We start from the raw sequence: 24183 nt of genomic DNA, 5'->3' as shown, positions 1-24183 counted from the left end.
TTAATTCTTAGGTCCTACCACCACTCCGGAATCTCCAAGCCTTGTCGTCTGTGCCGTCAGGGTCGCTCAGGCTACTGCCAGACTGCAGCTCAGTGTGTCTCCTTTTTTGGTATTTTCATGCAAATTCTTCTGCTAGTTGGGGTTTAGTCCACTTTTGTATCCTTCCCTTCAAGGCTCAGGGGTCCAGATTATCTTCTGTGTCTGTGTTAGTTGGTTTCCCTTTTCTTTGTTGAAGAGGGTCTGTTCAGTCCTTCTGCCTAGTCCGCCATCTTGCTGGAACCCTGTGCATCTTATTCTTTAAAGTGACACCTTTGCTCTTTAAAGCTTTCAAGCAGTCTTTTGCAGCAGATTTGCCCAGTGCAATGTGCCATTTGCTTTCTTGACTGCTCGTCCCTTGGGGCCTGATTGTGGATACATGTAAGTGAAATCCTTGATGACTTCAGTCTTTTCTCCCCTTATCATGATGTTGCTTTTTAGTCCAGGCTTTGTTTTTCATTAGGTTGAGGTGTGGGAACTCTGGTAGCATAGTGCCTAAGCCACTTGACTGCTAACCAGGAGGCTGGCGGTTCAAACCTATCAGCCACTTCTCGGAAGGAAGATGGGGCAATCTACTTGCATAGTGATACTGCCTCGGAAACCCAAGGAGGGGTCGCTATGAGTCAGGTCCAACTCGACGTCACATAACAACAACAACAACAACATGTTGAGGTGTAATCCATACCGTAGGCTGTAGTCTATGATCTATCTTCATTAGTAAGTGCTTCAGATCTTCACTTTCAGAAAGCAAGGTTGTGTGATCTGCATATTGCAGGTTGTTAATGAGTCTTCTCTTATCCTGGTGCTGTGTTCTTCATATAGTACAGCTTCTCGGTTTATTTGCTCAGTTTACAGATTGAATAAGGATGGTGAAAAGATACAACCATTGCACACACGTGTTCTGCAAGAGAATAAATTTCTATCTGTAAAAGCCATCCACTTGTGGTGTTTCTGTTATAGCAGTACTAGAGAACTAAGACAGAGCCCTAGTTCCTTTTATTGGAGAATGATATTAGAAACCAAGATGTGGGTGCCAGGCGTACTCATTGCTTCTAGAGTGTCATTCTCGGTTCTTGTAGTTGATACAGCAAGGAAATGTATGTGTGCATACTATCCTATGTATATATAAAACCAAACTCACTGCTGTCGAGTTGATTCTGACTTATAGCGACCTCCACTGGGTTTCTAAGGTGGTAAATCTTTGTGGAAGTAGATTGCCCAGTCTTCCTTCTGTGGAGTGGCTGCTGGGTTCGAAACACCAGCCTTCTGGTGAGCAGTCAGATGCCTTAGGCACTGTACTACAGAGCTCGTTTATGCATTATATGCACATATATAAGTATTTCTGTATATAATCATTGGGAGATAAATATGCCAGTTTGCTTTTGTAAGGATTTATAGCCTTGGGAACCCTGTGGGGACAATTCTACTCTGTCCTACAGGGTCACCAAAAGTTGGATCAACTTGGTGGCAGTTGGTTTTGGGTGTATGTAACCATATGTATCTGTGTTGAGCTATACATAACCTCTTACTGATGTCTGTTGTTGTTGTTGTTATGTGCTATCAAGTCGGACACGACTCATAGTGATCCCTCCTTGGGTTTCCGAGGCAGTATCACTATGGAAGTAGATTGCCCCATCTTCCTTCCGAGGAGTGGCTGATGGGTTTGAACCGCCAGCCTTCTGGTTAGCAGTCAAGTGCCTTAGGCACTATGCTACTAGAGCTCCCTACTGTGTCTAGTTAATGCAATTTTTGTTTTTTTATGTATTTTCCAATTTCTCTTTGTAGTGAAAGGTAAACTAGACCTACTCATAATTATGAGGGGAATGTTAAGAGAACAGGAAGATGGGGAAGTGTGTAAGATCTTGGTGGGAGATGAAAGAGAGCTGAGCATTTTCTGTTGTCATTCATCATTTTTTGTCTCGTTAGTCTTAATAAAGATTGACTCCTGCTTGATTTGCTCTTCTGTGATAAAACTTTTAGTGAAAATCTTGATTAAATTATTTTCTGTTCTTTAGTTCTTTAATCTTCATGGATATTAGTATATATGTATGTCTCTTTCCACTTAAACCAAAAATACCTATTTGTTAGAAGTTTTTGCAGTTTATGGATTGGTTGTATGTATTCTCATTTGTTCCTGTCCTCAGAAAAACCCTCTGAAGTAGCTGGCTATTTCTAGTTTACAAATTTGGGTGAGAAAATCCACAGGGGTTAATACAAGTTTGCCAGGGACACGTGGAATGTGGAAGAAGGGGAAATTCTATCCTGGACTTGGTTTCTGGGTCCTGTTTGCTTTACAGACTATCCAAGCTACTCATATCCAATGAGGGTCAACTGTGTGAGGTGGCTGGTGGTCCGGGGAGTTGGATTGGGAGGAAGTGTAATGATCATGTCAGAAAGTTTTGAGTTTAATGAGTTTTTATTGTGTCGCATCTTGAAGATCTATTGCTTAAATAAAAGACGTTAAAGGGTTAGAAAAAACAAAAACACCTACTTTTTGTGTGACTTAAGAATATATAAATTGGCTCCTTTCCATCACACTGTCCTTTATCACACTATCTCCTGGATTTCTTGTTACGGGCTTTAGACACAGTAATTGTTACCAGTTTGTTCTGTCCCCTCTGTGATAAATTGTTTCGTATGTGTGTGTCCCTTTAAATAAATTGGTGCTTTTCCTATACTGGGCTTTTCAAATGCCTCTAAGCTACTAACCTTTTAATGACTTATTTATAAAACCAGGTCTTTTCTTTTGGTAAGTGTACTGGAATTTTAATCCTGTGATGAATAAAAACCTTTTTTTTTTTTTTCAATTGAAAAAAGTGCTTTAAGTTTCACAGTCATTTTCAGACAAACGTGTGTGTATAATCTTCCAAGTAAAATCCCTAGAATGAAGGGCCTCCTTAGTCAGATTCAACATTCTGTTATTTTGGAGTCAAAATATATAAAGAATACATTGATGGGATATAAAACACAGTTAGCTACTGGCCAAATAAAGTATTACTTGGAATGTCTTTGTGAGAGTAACACAGCTAAAGTGAATAGGTTTAATTAAATGAATATTTCATTCATCAGCTTTCGTCTTTGGTCCCCAGAATAATAAAACAGGGGTAATTTCCAGAGGAGAAGATACTGGTGTTGGATACTTTGTGTGTTTAGAGCTTTGGTCTAGCATTGTTTTACAAGGTTATCTGGAAGTGCAATGTCTGTAGTATTTGGTGTTCACATCCTAAGGAAAGACTGGTAGCCATCTAAAGGTAGTTTATAAATACAAACTTTGCAGCAAATGCATTTAAGACCCAAGTAATAAACACAGTGCTGCCTTCACTGTTGAAATTTTACCCAAACCACAACTGATGCAAAGTGAAAAAATAAAACATAGTTTTGTTGTTTTAACTGGGGCTTTCTCCCACCTGTTCTATAGCAGAAACTGAGAGAGGAGTGAGGGTAATGAAATGTGCAGTACAGTTAATTTTAAGTAGGTCTGATGCCTGAACTTGGGGAGTTGGCAGGAAATGTCTTTCCCCAGTGCCACTCCTCCCTTTTTCTCTTCTTTTTTCACTCAGATCCTTAGGAGAGGCCTTTCCCTTTATTCCCCAGATCTCTTCTCTCAAAGAGAGCACGCTACCCCTTGTTGTTGTTCTTAGGTGCCGAGTGAGCTCTGACTCCTAGTGACCTTATATACAACAGAACGACACCCTGCCCGGTCCTGTGCCATCCTCACAATCCTTGCTATGCTTGAGCCCATCGTTGCAGCTACTGTGTCAATCCGTCTTGTTCAGAGTCTTCCCCTTTTTTGCTGACCCTCTACTTTACCAAGCATGATATCCTTCTCCAGGGAATGGTCCTTCTGACAGCATGACCAAAGTAGGTGAAACTGCCCCATAGTCTGGCTTATTAGTGCACAGAGCCATGTTCTCCATGCTGAGAAGCAGCACTGTGGTCTTGTTGCTAAGGATAAATGTATTGTCTTGTGATAGCCTTCCTCTCCTGGGGCAATAAAAGCTGTGGCTTGGTCTCAGATGTGGATGGCTGTGGGGACATCTCCCAAGGGGTTAATTAAATGCACCGTTTTAAAATTTGTAAAAATAATACTCCTGTTATTCCATGATAGGAATATGTAATGATGACCAAGGCTGTTGCTCACTCAACATACATAGAGATATCTGGAAAGATTTGATAATTATAACATGAAATTTCAACAGCTATCTCCTGCCCATGAAAAGGAGTTGAGCCTTTTGTGGCAGCTGTTCAGAGTGTGTCCCTCTGTAGGAGGAAACCCCCAAAGCTGCCGTTGTGGAAAGAAGTTGGTCGTATGATTGATGTGTTGAATGAGAAATTCTTGTTTAGGGACTAAATTTGGATTCTGTGGTCACTACTCACCTTAGCTTGAGATGTGTGTATGAGGTTGATAGAGAAAAAGTATAACTGGAAAAAATCCCCAGTGCAACAGTTAGCATGTTTACATTAGAACGGGAGAATTGGAGACCTGCAGCAAGGGGGAAAACCAAGAAAAGTACCAAGTGCTGTTCCTTTCAGGTACAGATACTGCACAGCAACATGAAAGGAGGAAAGGTGCAGTTAGGAGTTTTTGTACAGCTTTTGGATACAAGTCTTTTTTGCTCATGTCAGGCCCTCTCTTGTCATACCATCTTTCCTTTTGTTTGTTTCTCTGCCTGAGACCTTAGCCTCCTCCTGTTTCCTACTTTGGCTGTTTTGGTCTCTTTACTGTGACACCTTTAAGCATTAACTATCTATTGCACAGTTGTCCAATTAATTATATATTTCCTTGTAATGTCCCCTATCTTTTTTTTTTTTTTTTTTTGAGGTATTGCCCCTTCTTCCTCAGTGATCTTATTCATTCCTTGGGTAGAGTGCCTGTTGCTCATAGCAACTGGACAAACCTTCACCACTCTCCTCAGCTTCCTTGCCTCACTGTCTCCTCCTTGAACTTCATAGGGGAAACAGACTCTGTCCATTGGGTGGCAGAGGGTAGCTACCTGCCTTATTCTGCGCCCACACCATGCACATGTGCAAACTTATCTGTGACAGCCAGTTCTTGTCTGCCTTCTCCAGTTTTGGCCAGAGAGATCCTACTTTCATCTAAGGCAATTTCCTCTCCTTCTGTGACTTCCTCTCTGCTTGGCCTAAAAAGCTTATATGTTTCTGGACACATATACTATTGGCAGTCACAGTTCTAAGCAGTTCTAAATATCTCATTTAATTTTTAAAATAACCCTATCAGCTAAGTACACTTATTAGCCCTAATTTACAGACAAGTAACTGAGGCACCCAGAGGCTTAGTGACTTGCCTAAGGCCCCAAAACTAGCAGGTGGTTAGGGCCAGGGCAGGAATGAGGCTCCAGAATCTTGCTCTTCATTACCACCAAGTGAATTAATGCTTGCAAAGAGCTTGGAAGAGGTCTAGGTCCTTAGTGAATGTGCAACCAATATTGTTACTCTGCAGAATGAACTTCTCTGTGCCTGGGACTGTGTCTGCTGGGTACCTCTGTTATCATAAACATGTTCTTGAGGCATCTACATTCATGCCTGTGGCTGAATGATCATATATAGTCATGGTCCCCTACCTGTGTTTTTAGTCTTACCTGCCCCCGCAACTAAGCCTCATATTTGTGTATCCGTCTGCCTCCTAACATATTTTTCCATGACTATATCTTTATACCTCAAATTCAGCATATTTAAAACTGAACTCAAACCTGGGGAATCCTGAATAAGATGAGTGGATTTTATCAATGTCAGTATTGTGGTTGTAATATTGTACTATATGGGAGAAGTGGTAGTTTAGTAGTAAAATTCTTGCCTTCCGTCTGAGAGATCCAGGTTCTTTTCCTGGTACAGGCACCACTGTTCTGTCAGCTTGTGTGTTGCTGTGATGCTGAGCATATTTCAGCAGAACTTCTAGACTAAGACTAAGAAGAAAAAAAAAGTCAGTCAGTGAAAATCATATGGATCACAGTGTGCACGGGATCACCATGAGCTGGGGGCTGGCTTGACTTAGGCAACAACAACAGTATTGTGTTAGTTTTACAAGATGTTTCCATTGAGGAAAACTGGGTAAAGGATTATCGTCGTTGTTGTTATGTGCCTGTTACGTGCTGTCAAATCGGACCCAACTCATAGTGACTCCCCCTTGTATTTCTGAGGCAGTATCACTACGGAAGTAGATTGCCCAACCTTCCTTCTGAGGAGTGTCTGGTGGGTTTGAACCGCCAGCCTTCAGGTTAGCAGTCAAGTGCCTTAAGCACATGGGCTTTTCATTATTTCTTAGAACTGCATGTGAACCTCCAGTTACCTCAAAATAAAAAGTGTAATTTAAACAAAAAGTTAATTAAAAGCAAACTGAACTCAGTCCCTTCAGTCCCCTGCTCAGCTCACTTTCTCGTCTACATCACAATTGATGGCACCATGATTCACTCAGCCATCTCTCTCAGAAATCTTTTTCCTTCGCCTCCAACATCAATTGATTATTCTACCTCAGCCACCTCCCCTAGAGATAGTCTTAATTTACATATCTGATTTTGTCATTTCCTTGCTTAAAACCCTTCAGTGGCTTTTTATCGTTTGTGATAAAAGCCCAAACTCCATAGCCTTTCAGTTACTTGAGACCGATTCATCTGGACTGCTGGTTATAAATCCTATAGGGCTGCTGTGAGCTGGAATTGGCTCGATGGCAGTAGGTTTGGTTTTTTTTAGTGTGGACCCCACTTTAGACCTAGAGTGAAATCTCTAGAGCTAGAGCGAAGTCTGTATGTTTAACCAGCGCCCCCTGGTGAACCGTTTCTGCACTAACAGTTGAGGACTTCTGGCCCCTGGTGACTTTCTTTGCCTCACCAGCAACTCTTTCTCCCCCTACTGCCTTGCTGTTATCATTGCCTGAAATGTGACACCGTTCTTTTTCTCTGTGGAACTCCTTTGTACCTTTACTAAGACTCTGCTAACGTGCCCTTTCCTGTGACCTGTGGCATGTCAGAGCACTGATCTCATTGATGTGAATATCTGGGTCCATGTGTATTTCCTTACCTTGAAGGTAAATTGTCTCAGGTAGGATCTGCTATTTCCTCATCTTTGTAGCTTAGACCTCTGTTATTTCTGGCATGTCCAAACCCCAAACCAAACCTACTGCCATCGAGTTGATTCTGACTTTGAGTGACCCTATATGACAGAGTAGAGCTGCCCCATAGAGTTTCTTGATCTTTATGGGAGCAGATTGCCAGATCATTTTTCCTGTGGAGCAGCTGGTGGGTTTAAATCACTGACCTTTTGGTTAGCAGCTGAGTGCTTAACTGTTCTGGTGCCAGGGCTTCTTACCATTAACTCATAGGCATTCTTATTTCTGCCTCTCACTCTACCCCAAATTTATATTATTTCATAATGAGTTACTTATCAGAGTAAGGAGCTCTGGTGATGCAGCGTCTAAGGCATTTGACTGCTAACCAGAATGTTGGCAGTTCTAACCCACCAGCCACTCTGCAAAATGAAGACTGGGCAGTCTACTTCCATAAGATTTACTGACTTGGAAACCCAGTGGTGGTCACTATGAGTTGAAATCAACTCGATGGCAGTAGGTTTGGCTTTTTTATTTTTTATCACCATGGAATAGTTTTATCTCATGAAATACAGATGATTTCTTTTTGGTAGTAGAGTATCTCAAGAAAACACATTTTAAAAATATATACTAGCTTTATTGAGGTATAATCCATATATCATAGGATTCACCCATTTAAAGTGTACATCTCAATGATTTTTAGTATGTTTACAGAGTTGTTATACCATCATCACAATTACAGAACATTTTTTCATCTCTAAACTAAGTCCTGTATCCATTAACTGTCACTCCCTACAGAGGTAGGCAACTACCAGTGTACTTTCTGTCTCTATCGATTTGTCTGTTCTGGACATTTCGTGTAAATTAAATCATATAATACAAGATTCTTTGTGACTGTCTTTTTTTCACTCAGCATAATGTTTTCAAGGTTCTTCCATATTGTAGCATATGCCATTACTTCATTTCTTTTTATGGATGGATAATATTCCACTGTTTGGATATACATACCACACTTTATATATACATTAATCAGTTGAAGGATTGTTTCCTTTTTTTTTGACTGTTAGGACTCATGTTGCTATGAACATTTGAGTACAGTTTTTTTTGTGTGTGTGTGTGTGTGTGTCGGGGGTATATGTTTTTGTTTCTCTTGTATATATATCCAGAAGTTTAATTGCTGGATCCCCTGGTAATTCTGTTTAAGTTTTTTTTTTAGGAACTGCCAGACTGTTTTCCATAGTGGCTGCAGTTTTACATCCCTATTAACAATGTATGAGGATTTCAATTTCTTCACGTTTTTGTTAGTGTTTATCCTTATCTGTCTTTTTCATAGCCATCCTAGTAGGTATGACGTGGTATCACTGTGGTTTTGATTTGCAGTTTCCTAATGGCTAATGATGTTGAGTATCTTTTCATGTGCTTACTGGCCATTTGTGTATCTTCTTTGGAGAAATGTCTGTTCAGATCCTTTACCCATTTTTAAATTGAGTTACTTGTTTATTTATTATTGAATGTAATAGTTCATGATATATTTTAGATCTGAGACTTTTATCAGGTATGTTGTTGTTGTTGTTGTTATGTGCCATCGAGTCACCTCTGACTCATAGCAACCTTATATACAATAGAATGAAATACTACCCAGTCTTGTGCTAGCCTCATGATCCCTATTATACTGGAGCCCATCTCTGCAGTGACCATGTCAATCCATCTTGTTGAGAGCCTTCCCCCCTTTTGTTGACCCTCCAATTTACAAAGCATGGTATCATTCTCCAGAGAATGGCCCCTTCAGACAACATGACCAAAATAGGTGAGACAAAGTCTGGCCTCGCGTCCAAGGAGCATTCTGGCTGCACTTCTTCCAGGATAGATTTGTTATTTCTTTTAGCAGTCCACGGTACTTTCAGCATTCTTCGCCAGCAGCACAACTCAAAAGCATCAACTCTTCTTAGATCTTCCTTATTTATTATTCAGCTCTCACATGCATATGAGGTGATTGAAAATACCATGGCTTGGGTTCGGCACATTTTAGTCTTCAAGGAGAGATCTTTGTTCTTCAGTACTTGAAAGAGGTCTTTTGAAGCAGATTTGCCCAATGCAATACGTCTTTTGATGTCTTAACTGCTGATTCCATTGGTGTTGATTGTATAACCAAGTAATATGAAGTTTTTGACAACTTCAATCTTTTCCCCATCTGTCGTGATGCTGCTTATTGGTCCAGTTGTGAGGATTTTTAATTTTTTTTATATTGACATGTAATCCATACTATAGACTGTAGTCTTTAATGTTCATCAGTTAGTGCTCTAAGTCATCCTCACTTTCAGCAAGTGAAGTTGGGTCATCTACATATTGTAGGTTGTTAATAAGCCTTTCTCCAATCCTGATACCATGTTCTTCTTCATATAATACGCTTTGGATTATTTGCTCTGCATACAGATTTAATAAGTATGGTGAAAGGATATAACCCTGATGTATTCCCTTCCTGATTTTAAACCATGCAGTATCCCCTTGTTCTGTTCGGATGACAGCCTCCTGGTCTATGTGCAGGTTTCTCATGAGTACAATTAAGTGTTCTGGAATTCCCATTCTTCTCAGTGTTATCCATAATTTGTTATGATCCATACAATAGAATGCCTTTGCATAGTCAATAAAACACAAGTAAACATCTTTCTGGTATTCTTTGCTTTGAGCCAAGATCCATCTGACATCAGCTATGATATCCCTTGCTCCACGTGCCCTTTTGAATCCAGCTTGCACCTCTGGAAGTTCTCTGTCAATATACTGCTGCAACTGTTTTTGAATTATCTTCAGTAAGATTTTACTTGTGTGTGGGTATCAATGATATTGTTAGATAATTTCCACATTCTGTGGGATCACCTTTCTTTGGAATGTGTACAAATATGAATCTCTTCCAGTTAGTTAGCCAGGTAGCTGTCTTCCAGATTTCTTGGCATAGCTGAGTGAGTGCCTCCAGTGCAGTTGAAACATCTCAGTGGGTATTTCATCAATTCCCAGAGCCTTGTTTATTGCCAATTCCTTTAGTGCAGATTCGACTTCTTCCTTTAGTACCATTGGTTCTTGATCATATGCCACCTCCTGAAATGGATGATCATCTACCGTTTCTCTTTGTTATACTAATGCTGTGTATCCCATCCATCTTCTTTTGATGTTCCCTGCATCATTCAACATACTGCCCATGGAATCTTTCAGTATTGCAATTTGAGGCTTAAATTTTTTCTTCAGTTCTTTTCAGCTTGAGAAATGCCAAGCATTTTCTTCCCTTTTGCTTTTCTAACTCCAGGTCTTTGCACATTTCGTTACAGTAATTGGCTTTGTCTGTTTGAGCTGCTCTTTGAAATCTTCCATTCAGCTCTTTTATCCTGTCGATTCTCCCATTTGCTTTAGCTACTATCCATTCAAGGGCAAGTTTCAGAGTTTCCTCTGACATCCATTTTGGTCTTTTCTTCCTTTTCTATCTTTTTAATGACCTTTTGTTTCATGGATGATGTTCTTGATGTCATCCCACAATTCTTCTGGTTTTTGGTCATTGATGTTCAGTGCATCAAATCTCTTCTTTAGATGGTCTCCAGATTCAGGAGGGATATATTCAAGATCCTATTTTGGCTCTTATGGACTTGTTTTTAATTGTCTTCAACTTCAACTTGAACTTGCAAATGAGCAGTTTATGGTCTGTTCCACAATCAGCTTCTGGCTTTATTTTGGCTAAAGATACTGAGTTTTTATCAGATACATGATTTTTAAATATTTATTTTCTAATTTAGTAGTGGCTAAAAAGCTCTGGTGGTGCATTGGTTAAGGTGTTTGGCTGCTAACCACAAGGTTGGTGGTTCGAACCCATCAGTTGCTCCATGGAAGAAAGATGAGGCAGTCTGCTTCTGTCAAGATGTACAACCTTGGAAATCCTGTGGAGTCAGAATTGACTTGATAGCAGTGAATTTAGTTTGGTTTTGGTTTGTAGTGGCTCAGGTTGGGTTTTCTAGAGGAACAAAACCAGTGAGGCCTATATATAACATATATAGAGAGAGGTTTATTCCAAGGAAATGGCTAACACAAATATGGGGCCTGCCAAGTCCCAAGTCTGTGAGTCAGACAGAAGGCTGGGGGCTTCTCCTGATTCATGTGGCTGTAAGGGCTGACGAACCAAAAATCTGCAGATTAGGCAGCAGGCTGAAGACTTCTCATGTCCCAAGAATGGAGGTCAGAGGATGATGAGATGAATAAAGAATCAAGAGAGAGTGGACTTTGCCAGAACATATGGTTATATCAGGGATGCAGGCCATATCCCCAAGGAAGCTCTTCTCCCAACTCACTGTGGTTGCTCACTTCCGATCATAAAATGTGAGGTGATATATAGTGTCTGCCAAATCATTGAGAATTATAACCTAACCAAGTTGTCACATGTATTAACCATCACATATGGGTTGTCTTTTTTACTTTGTTGATGGTCTCCTTTGATCAAGAAAGTGTTTTAACAACAGGACATGTGAAGAAAATGGTGGAAAATATTTCAGTCATTTTTGTCAGGTGTTACGAAATGGAGTGGGGATCAACTTACATGTACTAAAGTTGCTTTTTTTCTCATTCAATCTGCACCAAAGTCAGGCTGGTTAAATCCTCTTAAGTCCTGCAGTTTTGAGAAGCAGGCTGTTCTCACTGTGGAGAGGCAAGAATTTTTTTTATCATAACGCTGTAGCCTAAGGAAGAATTTTCAAGGAAATAGATTTCTCCACTAGGGAGCCCTTCATCTCTGACTTAAAGTCCTGTATCAAGGAAAGATGCATTCCTTCATCTCTGGGCTTGGTTGGACTTTAAAAAAAAAAATCTGTTATATTCTATTCAGACACTGAATTCCCTTTAACTTTGATAAAAGGAAAAAGAAAAAAAACATAGCTAGGAAAATGAACCATCAAAAATGCAAAGGTTTTCTGTGTACACACACACACACACACACACACGTATCTCCAGGACCAGTTGCCATCCAGTTGACTTTGACTTGTGGGGACTCCGTGTGTGTCAGAGTAGAACTGTACTCCATGGGGGTTTTGTTGTTGTTGTTTGCCGTCGAGTCGGCCCCGACTCATAGCAACCCCTCCTTGGGTTTCCGAGGCAGTATCACTACGGAAGTAGGATTGCCCAACCTTCCTTCCGAGGAGTGGCTGGTGGGTTTGAACCGCCAGCCATGGAGTTTTAGTGGCTGATTTTTCAACAGTAGATTGCGAGGCCTTTTTTCTGAGGCATCTCTGGTTGGACTTGAACCTCCAAAACTTTTGATTAGCAGCCAAGCCCGTTAACTGTTTGAGCCAACCAGGAACTGCTCTCTGTGTGTGTGTGTGTGTGCATAAACATAATGCGTTTATTTGAAAAAATGGAAAATCCAGCTTTTGCAGAGCTTTTTCTAGTACATTGATTAACTAGTGCTTGTAGGTGAATTAGTATTTACAATTAAGGCAAAGTATATTAGAAAGGGAATTTGTAGGCCTTTTCGCCATAGCAGAGTTTGAGCACTAAGAATGAAGTGATTGAACTGAAACAGTGAAGGAGTTTGTATGAACATTTGGGAACCAGAATAATTGTGTGTGTGTGAGGGGGGACTAGATATGATGGTTACGTTGGGAGGACCTTTTGTTACACTGATTCAAGGCATACTTAGCTGTTGACTGTATAGAAGATGGCATGCCATTATGTGGATGAAAGGGAGGAGGAAATCCTGATAAATGTCCTTGTGGTGGTTAGAGAAGGGAGAGAAATTGCCAGTAGGTGGTAGGGTGGTGTCCAGAGACTAGAGAAGGTTACATATTAGATGTGACATTAGTATTGGGCCCAGAAAAATTTCCACAGGTGGGTCCAGGTGTGTGCAGAAGGCATTCTAGATAGAGAGAATACTATAAACATGCATGTCAAGGAGAAGGCAGCTTGAATTAGTAGATAGGCAAGTAAGTAATGGTATATAGGGTTTGAAATGATTTTAGTTCCTAGCTAAGGAATTTGGAGGAGGTTTGGTGTCACAGTGGTTAAGGCTCAGCTGATCAAAAGATCAGTGGTTTGAACCCACCAGCAGTCTGCTTCCATAAAGATTTATGGCCCTGGAAACCCCATGGGACATTTCTACTCTGTCTTCTAGGATAGCCAGAGCTACCTTCTTTCAAAACCTTTCCTACCAGTACCACTGAAGACTTCCCTGTGTTGTTTCTCTGATGCTGTCATGCTGCCAGGGCATTGTCTCCATTGAGCCTTGCTGCAGCTGGCATGCCTGTGTTTGCCTGCAGAGAGGATCTTCCTCTCCTCCACTGTGCTCCCAGCTCTCTTACTAATACCACAAGCATTCTAGACCGGGAAGGATCTTCCTTAACATGACTTAGTATGAAGTGCCTAGGACATTTGACTGCTAACCAGAAGGCTTGTGGTTCAAACCCAACAGCCACTCTGCAGAAGGAATAGTAGGCAATCTACTTCTGTACAGATACCCACTGCTGTCGAGTGAGATCCGACTCATAGCGACCCCTCCTTGGATTTCCAAGGCAGTATCACTATGGAAGTAGATTATCCAGTCTTCCTTTTGAGGAGTGGCTGGTGGGATACTGTCTCAGAAATCCAAGGAGGGGTTGCTGTGAGTTGGATTCAACTTGATGACAGTGAGTTTTTGGTATAATGTGTTTATTTGTATTTTCCAGGTACTGTGGTGGGTTGTCTCATACCTGTTTTTGTACTACTGGTTTAACTGTGGGACCTTGACCAAGCCTATAGTGTGGCATCTTTCAAATGGTAAAGTGGGCTGCATGATCTCAAACACTGTGTCCCATTGGGCCTTCTGTCCTTGGGGTTAGGCATTAACAAAATGAAATTGTGGCTCTGGGATCTTGGGTACTAGGGAGAGCATTGGCAAAAGGACTGGTCATTATTTTCACTCCTGACCCATGACGCTACTCCCAATAGCATTCATGTTCATGAACTTGGTAATAATATGGCTTCATAGAGCATAAGCACTGCTCAACATCAGTAAAGTACAGATGTGGCCACATCCTCTGAGTTGCCTGAATCTAGAACTGCTCCACTCTCAGAGCAGCCGCCTCAATATCTTTACACGTATTTTCTTCCTTTCCCTATGATTTTTTATCCGTTTCTGTTCTCTCTTTATCACCTAAAACTGGGCCCCCATCCCAGACCAATTAAACCAGCATTTGTAGGGGTGGGCCCTAAGGCACTGGTGTTTGCTAAAAGCTTGCCTTGTGATTCTTTTTTGTTCTCAGGACTGAGAACCACAGTCTAAGTTTAAAGGAGGCTTATCTTCCCACTATTCTTCCCTAAAACAAAACAAACGAACAAAAACAGTTGCTGTTGAGTTGATTACAACTCATGGCACCCCCACCCATGTGTGTAGAACTGTGCTCCATATGGCTTCCGATGGCTGATTTTTTTGGAAGTAGATTCCCAGGCCTTTCTTCCATTTCCCGTTGAACTCCTCTCATTGGTAATCCTTAAGCCTGAGAGGTATCTGTGAATCCTAAAGAGTACACTGCTAATGGCCATTTGCTATTTGTTTTCAGTTTTTAATGAAAATTTTATTTATGTGCATCTTGTATTTTTTAATTCTGATTCACTCTAGACTGTCTTGTCCGAGAACTCTGAATCTGATTGACAGGACCACTTAGTGTCAGTTCCATTACATACAGTTGAAGCACAGGATTAAGAGGATGGTATTTATGGATTCCCAGAAGACACTCAGACAGTAGGGTAGTATGCTTAGTAATTCTGCAAGGTAGTATGTTCAGCAGTTTTATAAAGGTACATGTTTACATATAGATTCAAGCACACATAAAGGAGGTAACATTGGAAAGAATATATCAAAGTACTTAATGATGATTCCAGGATGGTGGAATTACAGATGGTTTTTATTTTCTTTAAATATCTGTATTATAAATTTTCTATAATGAGCATGCTTTTCTTCTATATTTTAAGAAAATTTCAAAAAGAAAATATGCCCTAGACAAAGTAGGGGTGGGTGCATGTGTGTGCTATTTTTAGATGTTGAGACATATCTTTTTTGTGAGGATATTGAGAATAGTACCATACTGAGAATGAGTTAATAGCAAAGCTCAGTATACAAAAGCTAGGATTTAGATCCTTGTTATTTTTGTTTTTGCTTATTATAGCTAAGCTAAATGCATCTCGCCTGTATGGTTGGAATTTTGTTTTGTTGATCCAAGTGAGTGTCATGAGATTATTAGTCCATAACAGGGGCACAAAGAGATGATATATTGAAGGTTTACTCTCTCCTCTTTAATGCCAGTGGGTTAATTTTTATGACATTATCTTGTTATCAGTGGCACTTTTTTTGGGGGGGCATTGAACTGGAAACAGAATGCTGACCTAGTATCTGCTCATCTTTTTTGCATTGATTTATTACTGGAGTTTAACACATGCATTTGAATTTTAAATAAGACACAGAGTAAGTGGTTTAAATGAAAACTTAATAGTAGTTATCTCTGGATAAGTTGTCGAGTAATTTTAACAATACTTTTAAAAATAAAACATAAACACCTCAATTACTAACAGATGTTTAGTTTCTGCTCTTACTTTTGTCAAAATAGATTTCTTTAAAAATAAGAAGACAGGAGAACCTATTGCTGAGGGAACGGGAAGACAGCACTGTGTGGTGGTGTGTCAGTAGGATGGTTTCTTTTGAAATGCTGTTTCACTCATACTGATCCTTGGGGAAATTTGGCTGTGAGCGTGCAATTATTATATTTCTATCCACGGAATGGGCTAAAGTTGGCATCACATCCCTCATGGTTGCCAGAGGCAACATGCTGATTTAATTTGTGCCCCTGTGGCAGACATTTTGAATCATTTTAGTGATTTTTTTTTTAATGCTACCTTTTCCCTTTCTTTTCTAGTCTCCTGCCTTTTATGGCTCACCTCCCTTTTTGATTGAGTTCTGAGGCCACCAATGTTGGCTGACAGTAGAGGGGTGCTGTGCTTGTGCCCCTGTTGCCTCCTGGGGGGAGCACAGGTCAGAATGCTGCTCTCATGGTCCAGCCCTTGGCATATGTCACTACTCTTTCAGATTGATAAAAAGAACAGATCTTAATTAGGCAGGTTTGAAACCCAATTTGAAGCCTGAAAATCATACCCCAAGAGAGCTGCATTTGGGGGATTTTGAAATTTTTTTGCATAGCACTGAGATTTCTTGAAATGCTCACCTCTGCTGTTCTATGTTCTGCTTATGCCTTTAATATTTTTGTTATAGTAACTATTGTTTAACATGGAGGATCACCAGATGGCCCCAGTTTGAGTGGGCGTGTTTTCTGCTAGATTGAGGGCCACAGAAGGACAAGGGAGGAGCTGGCCAGTATTCCACGTGGCTGATGTGGGACAGGACTTGTTATACCAGTGAGCACTGCTAAGGGCTCTGGGATAGGGAAACTTTTCTGAACAGTGCTTGCATATGCAAGAAGTATTTTCATGTAAAAGATACTTGTTTTGTAATAAGTACATCCTCAAGATAATCAGGAAAATATAAAAACAAAGATTCAGTTGCCATCAAATTGATTCTGGCTCATGGTGATCCCATGTGTGTCAGGGTAGATCTGTGCTCCAAGGGGTTTTCAGTGGCTGATTTTTTTGAAGGTAGATTACCAGACTTTCTTCTAAGGTGCTTCTGGGTAACCTCAGACCTCCAGCCTTTCAGCAGCCAAGTGTGTTGAGCCATTTCTGACATCAGTGACTCCTAGAGAATCAGAGGGGGAGAAAAAGTATAACCCAAGTTGTAACACAGTAACCACACTGTATCCAGAAATTCTGATCATCTTTTTGTTTTAAATGCAGAGTGGACACAAATCTCTACCAGGTATCTTCGAGAGCAGTTGGCCAAGATTTCTGACTTTTACCACATGGCCTCCAGTACAAGCGACAGCCTTGTGCCTGTGCCACCGGAGGTGGAGCAAGCTATGAAGCAGTGGGAGTACAATGAAAAGCTGGCCTTTCACATGTTCCAGGTAAACTTTCTAAAAGACTAAGACTGTGTAGAATGCTTTTAAAAAGAGAGAAAATTCTTTTTGTAGTTCAGTTTTCTGGGAATTGAGTTGTATTATTATATGAACCAGTATATGCAAAGAAAGCAGTCTGACATTTCTCACCTTGACTTGTATGGAAGAAAAGACATTTGCCTTGAATTAACAACTGCTTTATTGTACACATGGATCTACAGCTTTCAATGACATCAGCCTTTTGAAAGCTATTAATTACTTTGTAATTGCTCTATTAAATATAATCCTTGTAGCCCTTGTATTTTGCAAAATTAGATGTATTTATTCAGAAATACCTTTGTGTTGATTCCTCCTGTCTCATAGCACATGTTGTTTAGAGCTTAGTTATTCCAAAGAAAGGTCATCTTAATTTGGTTTGGCTGAAGATTTAAGTGCAAATAGAACTAGGGAAGGGGTAGGAGTGTTGAGGAAGGAATCACTAAGCTCTCATCTAGACAAGCTGATGGAAATCATCTTGACCAGAAGAGGGCGCTTGTGCTGCTATTTGCCTCAATTACTAGCATAGACTTTCAGTACTTGTTAGCATGAACGAAGAGGAGGAGAGGCAGAATGGACGTGTGATTTCTAAATTTTCTCTTTAGGCCCTAATGATAATTTGTGAAGAAGCTCCAACTAGAAAAAAACATAGTTCTTTTGGGAAGACCACAGTTTTTAGGTCAATAAAAAAACTCCTACCAACCCTGGTTCCATTTAGCAGAGGATGGTTTTGTGTCTGCACTGAGCTTTTATGACTTTTACTGAGCTGAGGCTTTAATATGCATCTTTGAAAAAGTGTATTTTCTTTAGTACCAGCATGCTTAATATTTTTGGAAGTATATATATGTGTGTGTGTATGTGTGTGTGTGTATGAACACTGAAATCTGTATCTGTTATAGTACACAGGTTCTAAAGTTATAAATCTAATTTGAAAATTAATGTTAATCTTCAAAAATTTATTATTTTAATTTTCCAATTAGATTTAGGAGCTCTGGTAGCATAGTGCCTAAGGCACTTGACTGCTCACCAGAAGGCTGGCGGTTCAAACCCACCAGCCACTCCTCAGAAGGCAGGTTGGGCAATCCTACTTCCGTAGTGATACTGCCTCGGAAACCCAAGGAGGGGTCGCTATGAGTCGGGGCCGACTCGACGGCAAACAACAACAACAACAACAACAATTAGATTTGTTTGAAAATAAAACTGACCCTGGTATAAACACATGCAGTAACATGGACATGGTTGCATAAACAAAAATATGTTTAGGATAGACTAGTAGGTAGTCATTGGAAATCATATTTATGAAGATTCTTTGATATGTGAATCATAATACACAACTATATATGATACTGTGATACACTGTCTACACAACTTTGCTTGCTGAAAGTGAGGATGACAAAGCACTTATGGGTGAATATTGAAGACTATAGTCTGCAGTATGAATTACACCTCAATATAAAGAAAACAGAAATCCTCAACACTGGATCAGCAAGCAACATCATGACAAATGGAGAAAAGATTGAAGTCATCAAAAGACTTCGTATTACTTGGTTCTACAATCAACACTAATGGAAGCAGGAGTCAAGATATCAGATGATGTATAGCATTGGGCAGATTTGCAGCAAAAGACCTCTTTCAAGTGCTGAAGAGCAAAGATGTCTCCTTGAAGATTCAGGTGTGTCTAACCCAAGCCATGGTATATTCACTTGCCTCATATGCATTTGAGAGCTGGACAATGAATAAAGAAGACCGAAGAGGAGTTGATGCTTTTGATTTGTGGTGTTGGTGCAGAATGCTGAAAGCACCATGGACTGCAAAAAGAAATAACAGATCTGTCCTGGAAGAAGTGCAGCTGGAATGCTCCTTGGCAGCGAGAATGGCCAGACCTACTTTGGTCATGTTGTAAGAAGGGACCATTCCCTGGAGAAGGATATCATGCTTGGTAAAGTGGGAATCAATGAAAAAGAGGAAAGCCCTCAACAGGATGGATTGACACAGTGGCAACAATGATGGGCTCAGGTATAGCAAGGATCTTGGGGCTGGCACAGGACCAGGCAGTGTTTCATTCTGCTGTATGTAGGGTCACTATGAGTCAGAGATGGCTCGATGACACGTAGCAACAACAACATATGATATCAAATAGGTATATGCCTAAGATATCATCAAAGAGTATTTATATGTATGTATACATGAATATGAAGGCAATAGACTGAAAATGTTTTTAGTGCTTATACAAGATTAGTGGTCTCAGCAGGGCTTATACCATTTTTATGGGATATTTTGGAAATTTGTGTGTAGATGGGATGGATATTGGTTTTTAGTTAGTCATGCTGGAATATTTATATGTTATTTTAACATAAATTCATTTTTTTTTCTTTATATTGCAGTTAGGTCATTATATTGATTTTTAAAGGTATATTTTACAGGTAAGCTATAGAATCTCTGATTCACTTTAGAATAGTGAAAAGGGTTATTTATTAAAGGGGACACTTGGTTTGATGGAATTTTCATCAGCTTGTTAAGATGATGATATGATGGGCTTGTTTGTTCTTTATAATTACCATTCTTGGCTAAGTTTCCTTCCAGGAGCTTGAACTCACATTTCTCTGAAATCTGTCCAAGGGCTGGGAGTGTGAAGGCATCTGAATTTCCTTTCTTATGGGAATTGATTTTTTTTTCTTTCAATCTAGAACAAAGTGTATTACCAAACCAAACAAAGAAAAACCAGTAGTCCTTAGTTTCATTTAGATTTTATCCTCTGATCAGTGAGAACAACACCACCACCACCACTCATAACCACATGTAGTTATAACAGTACTCTTTGTAGAATTGTAGTTGCTTTTGTTTTAACATAATTAATGTACATATGTATTTTTTCTTTTTTGTTCATTTAAGGAAGGAATGCTAGAAAAACATGAATACTTGACATGGATCCTAGATGTTTTAGAAAAAATTAAACCAATGGATGATGATCTTCTTAAACTCTTGTTACCACTAATGCTGCAGGTATGGTACATGTCATTTTGAGCCAGTGATTTATAGGCAATAAATGAGTCTGGTGAGGATAATTAGCTAAGTGGAGGTGAAAAAGAAAAAGTTTTCTTTTGATAATGGAAGGAAAAACATCTTTGATGCTACAATGCATGTATGGTAGGAGCTACTAATAAGTTTTAACTATCTTTTACATCAACTACGTTCATAATTTTTATCCACGTGACTTTAAAGTCATCCCCATTAGACACAGAGTAGGAGTACTGGTGCCACAGTGGTTAAGTACGTGGCTGCTAATTGAATGATTGGCAGTTTGAACCACCTAGTGGTTCTGTGGGAGAAAGACCTTATGATTTGCTCCTGTATAGATAAAAGCCTAGAAAATCTGATGGGGCAGTTCTGTGCTGTCACGTGGTGTTGCTGTGAGTTGAAATCAACTTGAACTTGATGGCACCCAGCAACAACAGCCACATAGTGGTAGCCACTATGTCCTTGAAATGTGGCCAGTCCAAACTGAGATGTACTCCAAGTGTACAATACACATCAGATTTCAGATGTGGTATGAAAGAATGAATGTGTAATAGCTCATTAATATGTTTTATGTTGATTAAATGTTGAAATGATAATATTTTCAGTATCTTGGGCTAAATAAAATGTGTATTCTTTTGATTTTGGCTGTTTCTTATTTTTTAATGGCTGCTAGTAATTAATTGTAAAATCACATATGTGGCTCATGTTATTTCTCTGTTGGATAGTACTTGTCTGTATAGTAGTTAGGGGTGTTTTATATATATATTTTTTAATGGAAAAATGTCTATATTAAAATGGCCAATTAACCCAGGAGCATAAAATGTGACTGAAGTCTGGTATGTTTCTACTTCTCAGTATTCAGATGAGTTTGTTCAGTCGGCCTACCTGTCTCGTCGTCTTGCCTACTTTTGTGCCCGGCGTCTTTCCTTGCTGCTGAGTGATAGCCCCAATCTCCTTGCTGCTCACTCACCCCACATGATGATAGGACCAAACACCTCGAGCATTGGGGCACCCAGCCCGGGCCCCCCCGGCCCTGGCATGAGCCCCGTGCAGCTGGCCTTTTCAGATTTTCTTTCCTGTGCACAACATGGTCCCCTGGTTTATGGACTTAGTTGTATGTTGCAGGTAAGTTCTTGGCCCTTGTTATTTTATGTTAAAGTACAGTGTGAATAGTGGGGTTGTGAATAACATCTTCAGCTTTCATGTCACAAATATTTTTCTTCTCATTCAACTAATTGACAGATGAAGTTTAAGTTTTTATTTATTTATGTTGGATCAAGCTCAAGCTCTCTGGGTGGCACAAATGGATTGTGCTTGGCTACTAACTGAAAGGTTGGCGGTTCAAATCCACCCTGTGATGCTGTAGAAGACAGACCTGGGAATCTGCTTCCATAAGATCACAGCCATTGAAAACCCTACAAAGCACAGTTCTCTGATAGACATGCTGTTGCCATGAGTGGGAGTCAGCTTTTGGCAGCTTATTTGGGATCAAGCTCAGATTAAATTTGTTGCCTCCACCTGTTATGTTGTTAGGTGCCGTTGAATGTTTCAACTCACAGCAACCCCATGTGATAGAGAAGGACTGCCCCATGAGGCTTATAGTCTGTAATCTTTATGGGAGCAGATTGCCATGTCTGGGTGGATTCAAACTACTGACCTTTCAGTTAGCAACTGAGTGCTTGACCATTGTGCTACCAAGACTCCTTGCTGCCCCCCTCCAGAGGAGAGTTACTGTGGTTGTCATTCATTAGTACCATTAAGCAGTTCAGTGATCAAACTTTATTTGGGGAATCTACAGAATAAGTCAGCTATGTTAATAGTTCTGGAAAGACAACTTCTGTGAGCAGTATTCTTTTTCTTTTTCTTTTTTAATTAATTAATTATTTTTTGTGATTTGGGTGAAAGTTACAGAGCAAATTCATTTTCCACACAACAGCTCACATATACTTCGTTTGATGACATTGACTGAAATTTCCCACAATGCAACAGCTCCCCTCTCACTTCCTCCCCATAGTTACCTCTTTGCTGTGTCTTTCCCTCCCATGTACTCCTGGTCCTGAGCTGTCTCTCTGTGCATACACAGCCCTTCTATTCTATCATGATTATTCTCTCCAAGTAGTGTATCTACCTGATGTAAATGTTTAGCTCATATGCCTGTCTTTTGTCTGGAAGCCACAAGACTGGGTTCAGTTCCAGACCTGAAGGGCTGATAGGAGCCATAGTCTCAACGATTCATTCAAGCTCTATCAGACCAGCAAACCTGATCCCTTTTTTTTTTTTTTTTTTTTTAATGATACTGAGTTTTGTTCCACATTGTTCTCTCACTCTATCCAGGATCTCCTACATAGATCCCCCTCTAAGTGGTTGACAGTGGTAGCTGGGCACCATCTAGTTCTTCTGGTCTAATAGTTGTATAGGCTGAGGATTGCCTGGTGTACCAGTCACTTGGACTAATTGTTTCCATGCATCTTTGATTTTCTTCATTCTTCTTTGCTCTGGATGAGGAGAGACCTATCATTGCATCTAGATGGCTGCTTGCAACCTTTTAAGATCCCAGTTGTGACTCACCAAAGTAGGATGTGGAGCAATGTTTTGTGTATACGTTATGTCAATTGAGCTCGGTGTCCCCTGTGACTATAGTCCCAAGCCTACAGGTCCAACTACTCACTCCCTCTGGGTAGCTGGCTGTGGCCAAGAAATGACCACACCTTTGTCCCTTGTCAGCTCTACTATATACCTAGAATTCTTACAAAACATACACTTGTAGAAACATTGTCTGCCAACCCTATACATGGTGCTGTGTTCTGGTTATATAGTGCTGCTCTGACAAGAATATACCACAAATGGGACGGCATTAATAAATAGGAGTTTATTCTCTTACAGTTCCAGAGGCTAGAAGTCTGAGTTCAAAGTACCAGGCTCTAGGGGCTGTGTAAAAGCCCCTCGACATTGGGCTATAGCTCTGCCTCTTGCTCTCAGCCCACTGAAGCTAGAGGCATCTCTTCACTCAGGCAGCTACTGGCTGCTGAGGCTAACAAGCCCAGGGTTGACAAATAAAATGGCACAGTCCTGATGTTACCAAACCACACGGCAAGCCATTAACTCATGTCCATTGTAAGTCCCAAGGTCGGCAGAGCATGGCAGGCTGCTGAACAACAACACGGCTACATGCAGGATCCAAGCGTGCCATAAGCTAGAGACCATTCCCAAAGCTGCTGCTTATATACGGGAAGCAGACCACATACCCAAGGCAGCTACTCAGCTGGTTGTGGTGGATCCCACCATGGAGTGGCTTGCTAGTCTCATGATGGGGAATAACTAACTACCACCAGCTGCCCAGCCACTCAACCAGGCCCAGCCAAGTTGACACACAAACATAACCACCACAGTTAACAAACCACACAGCAGGCCATTAATTCAAGTCCATTGAAAGTATCAAGGTTGGCTGAGCATGGCAGGTTGCTGAATAATGATATGGCTACATGCAGGGTGCAAGCGTGACATAAGCTAGAGACCATTCCCAAAGATTTTTCTTATATACAAGAAACAGAACACATACCCAAAGAAGCTACTCAGCTGCGCCAATAGATTCCACCATGGAGTTAATTACCAATCTCACCATGGGGAATAACTACATTTAGTTGCCCAGCCATTCAGCCAGGCCCAGCGAAGTTGACACACAAACGTAAACACCAGATCCTGCATAGACATACCTGATAGTTCAGCCTGTTCACCCATCTGTCCACCCGTATACCCATGTTTGCCTTCACTGACAATGCAGTACTGCATGTGCAAAAGGGTTCATCTTTGTTGTCTGTACCTCCCATGTCCCTCTCTATGTCTTTCTCTTCCTCAATGCCACCATACTGATCATTCACATTTGTTACATTGCCCTTCTCTTCACCCAAATCAGTACTTATCTCTACCTATCTAACAGTGTTCCCTCCCCTCCCCTCCCACCCCTGGTAACCAACAAAGAAAATTTCCTTCCATAGATAAACCTTTCCTTGACTTTTATAATAATGGACC

General features: G+C 40.5%; 1 protein-coding gene across 1 annotated transcript in view; it reads left to right on the top strand.

Annotated features, from left to right (window-relative positions):
- MED12L (mediator complex subunit 12L) overlaps positions 1-24183 on the top strand; it is a 518530-nt gene that overhangs the window by 103122 nt on the left and 391225 nt on the right. Inside the window, 3 exon segments of the mRNA XM_042780849.1 lie at positions 16940-17109; positions 20029-20139; positions 21010-21279. Of these exon segments, the coding sequence (XP_042636783.1) occupies positions 16940-17109; positions 20029-20139; positions 21010-21279 (551 nt within the window).

This window comes from Orycteropus afer, unplaced genomic scaffold, assembly GCF_000298275.1.
Source record: "Orycteropus afer afer isolate SDZICR_OR568_19922 unplaced genomic scaffold, OryAfe1.0 scaffold00066, whole genome shotgun sequence".
In the NCBI taxonomy this organism is placed as follows: domain Eukaryota; kingdom Metazoa; phylum Chordata; class Mammalia; order Tubulidentata; family Orycteropodidae; genus Orycteropus; species Orycteropus afer.
This window is presented reverse-complemented; position numbering and strand designations above follow the sequence as displayed.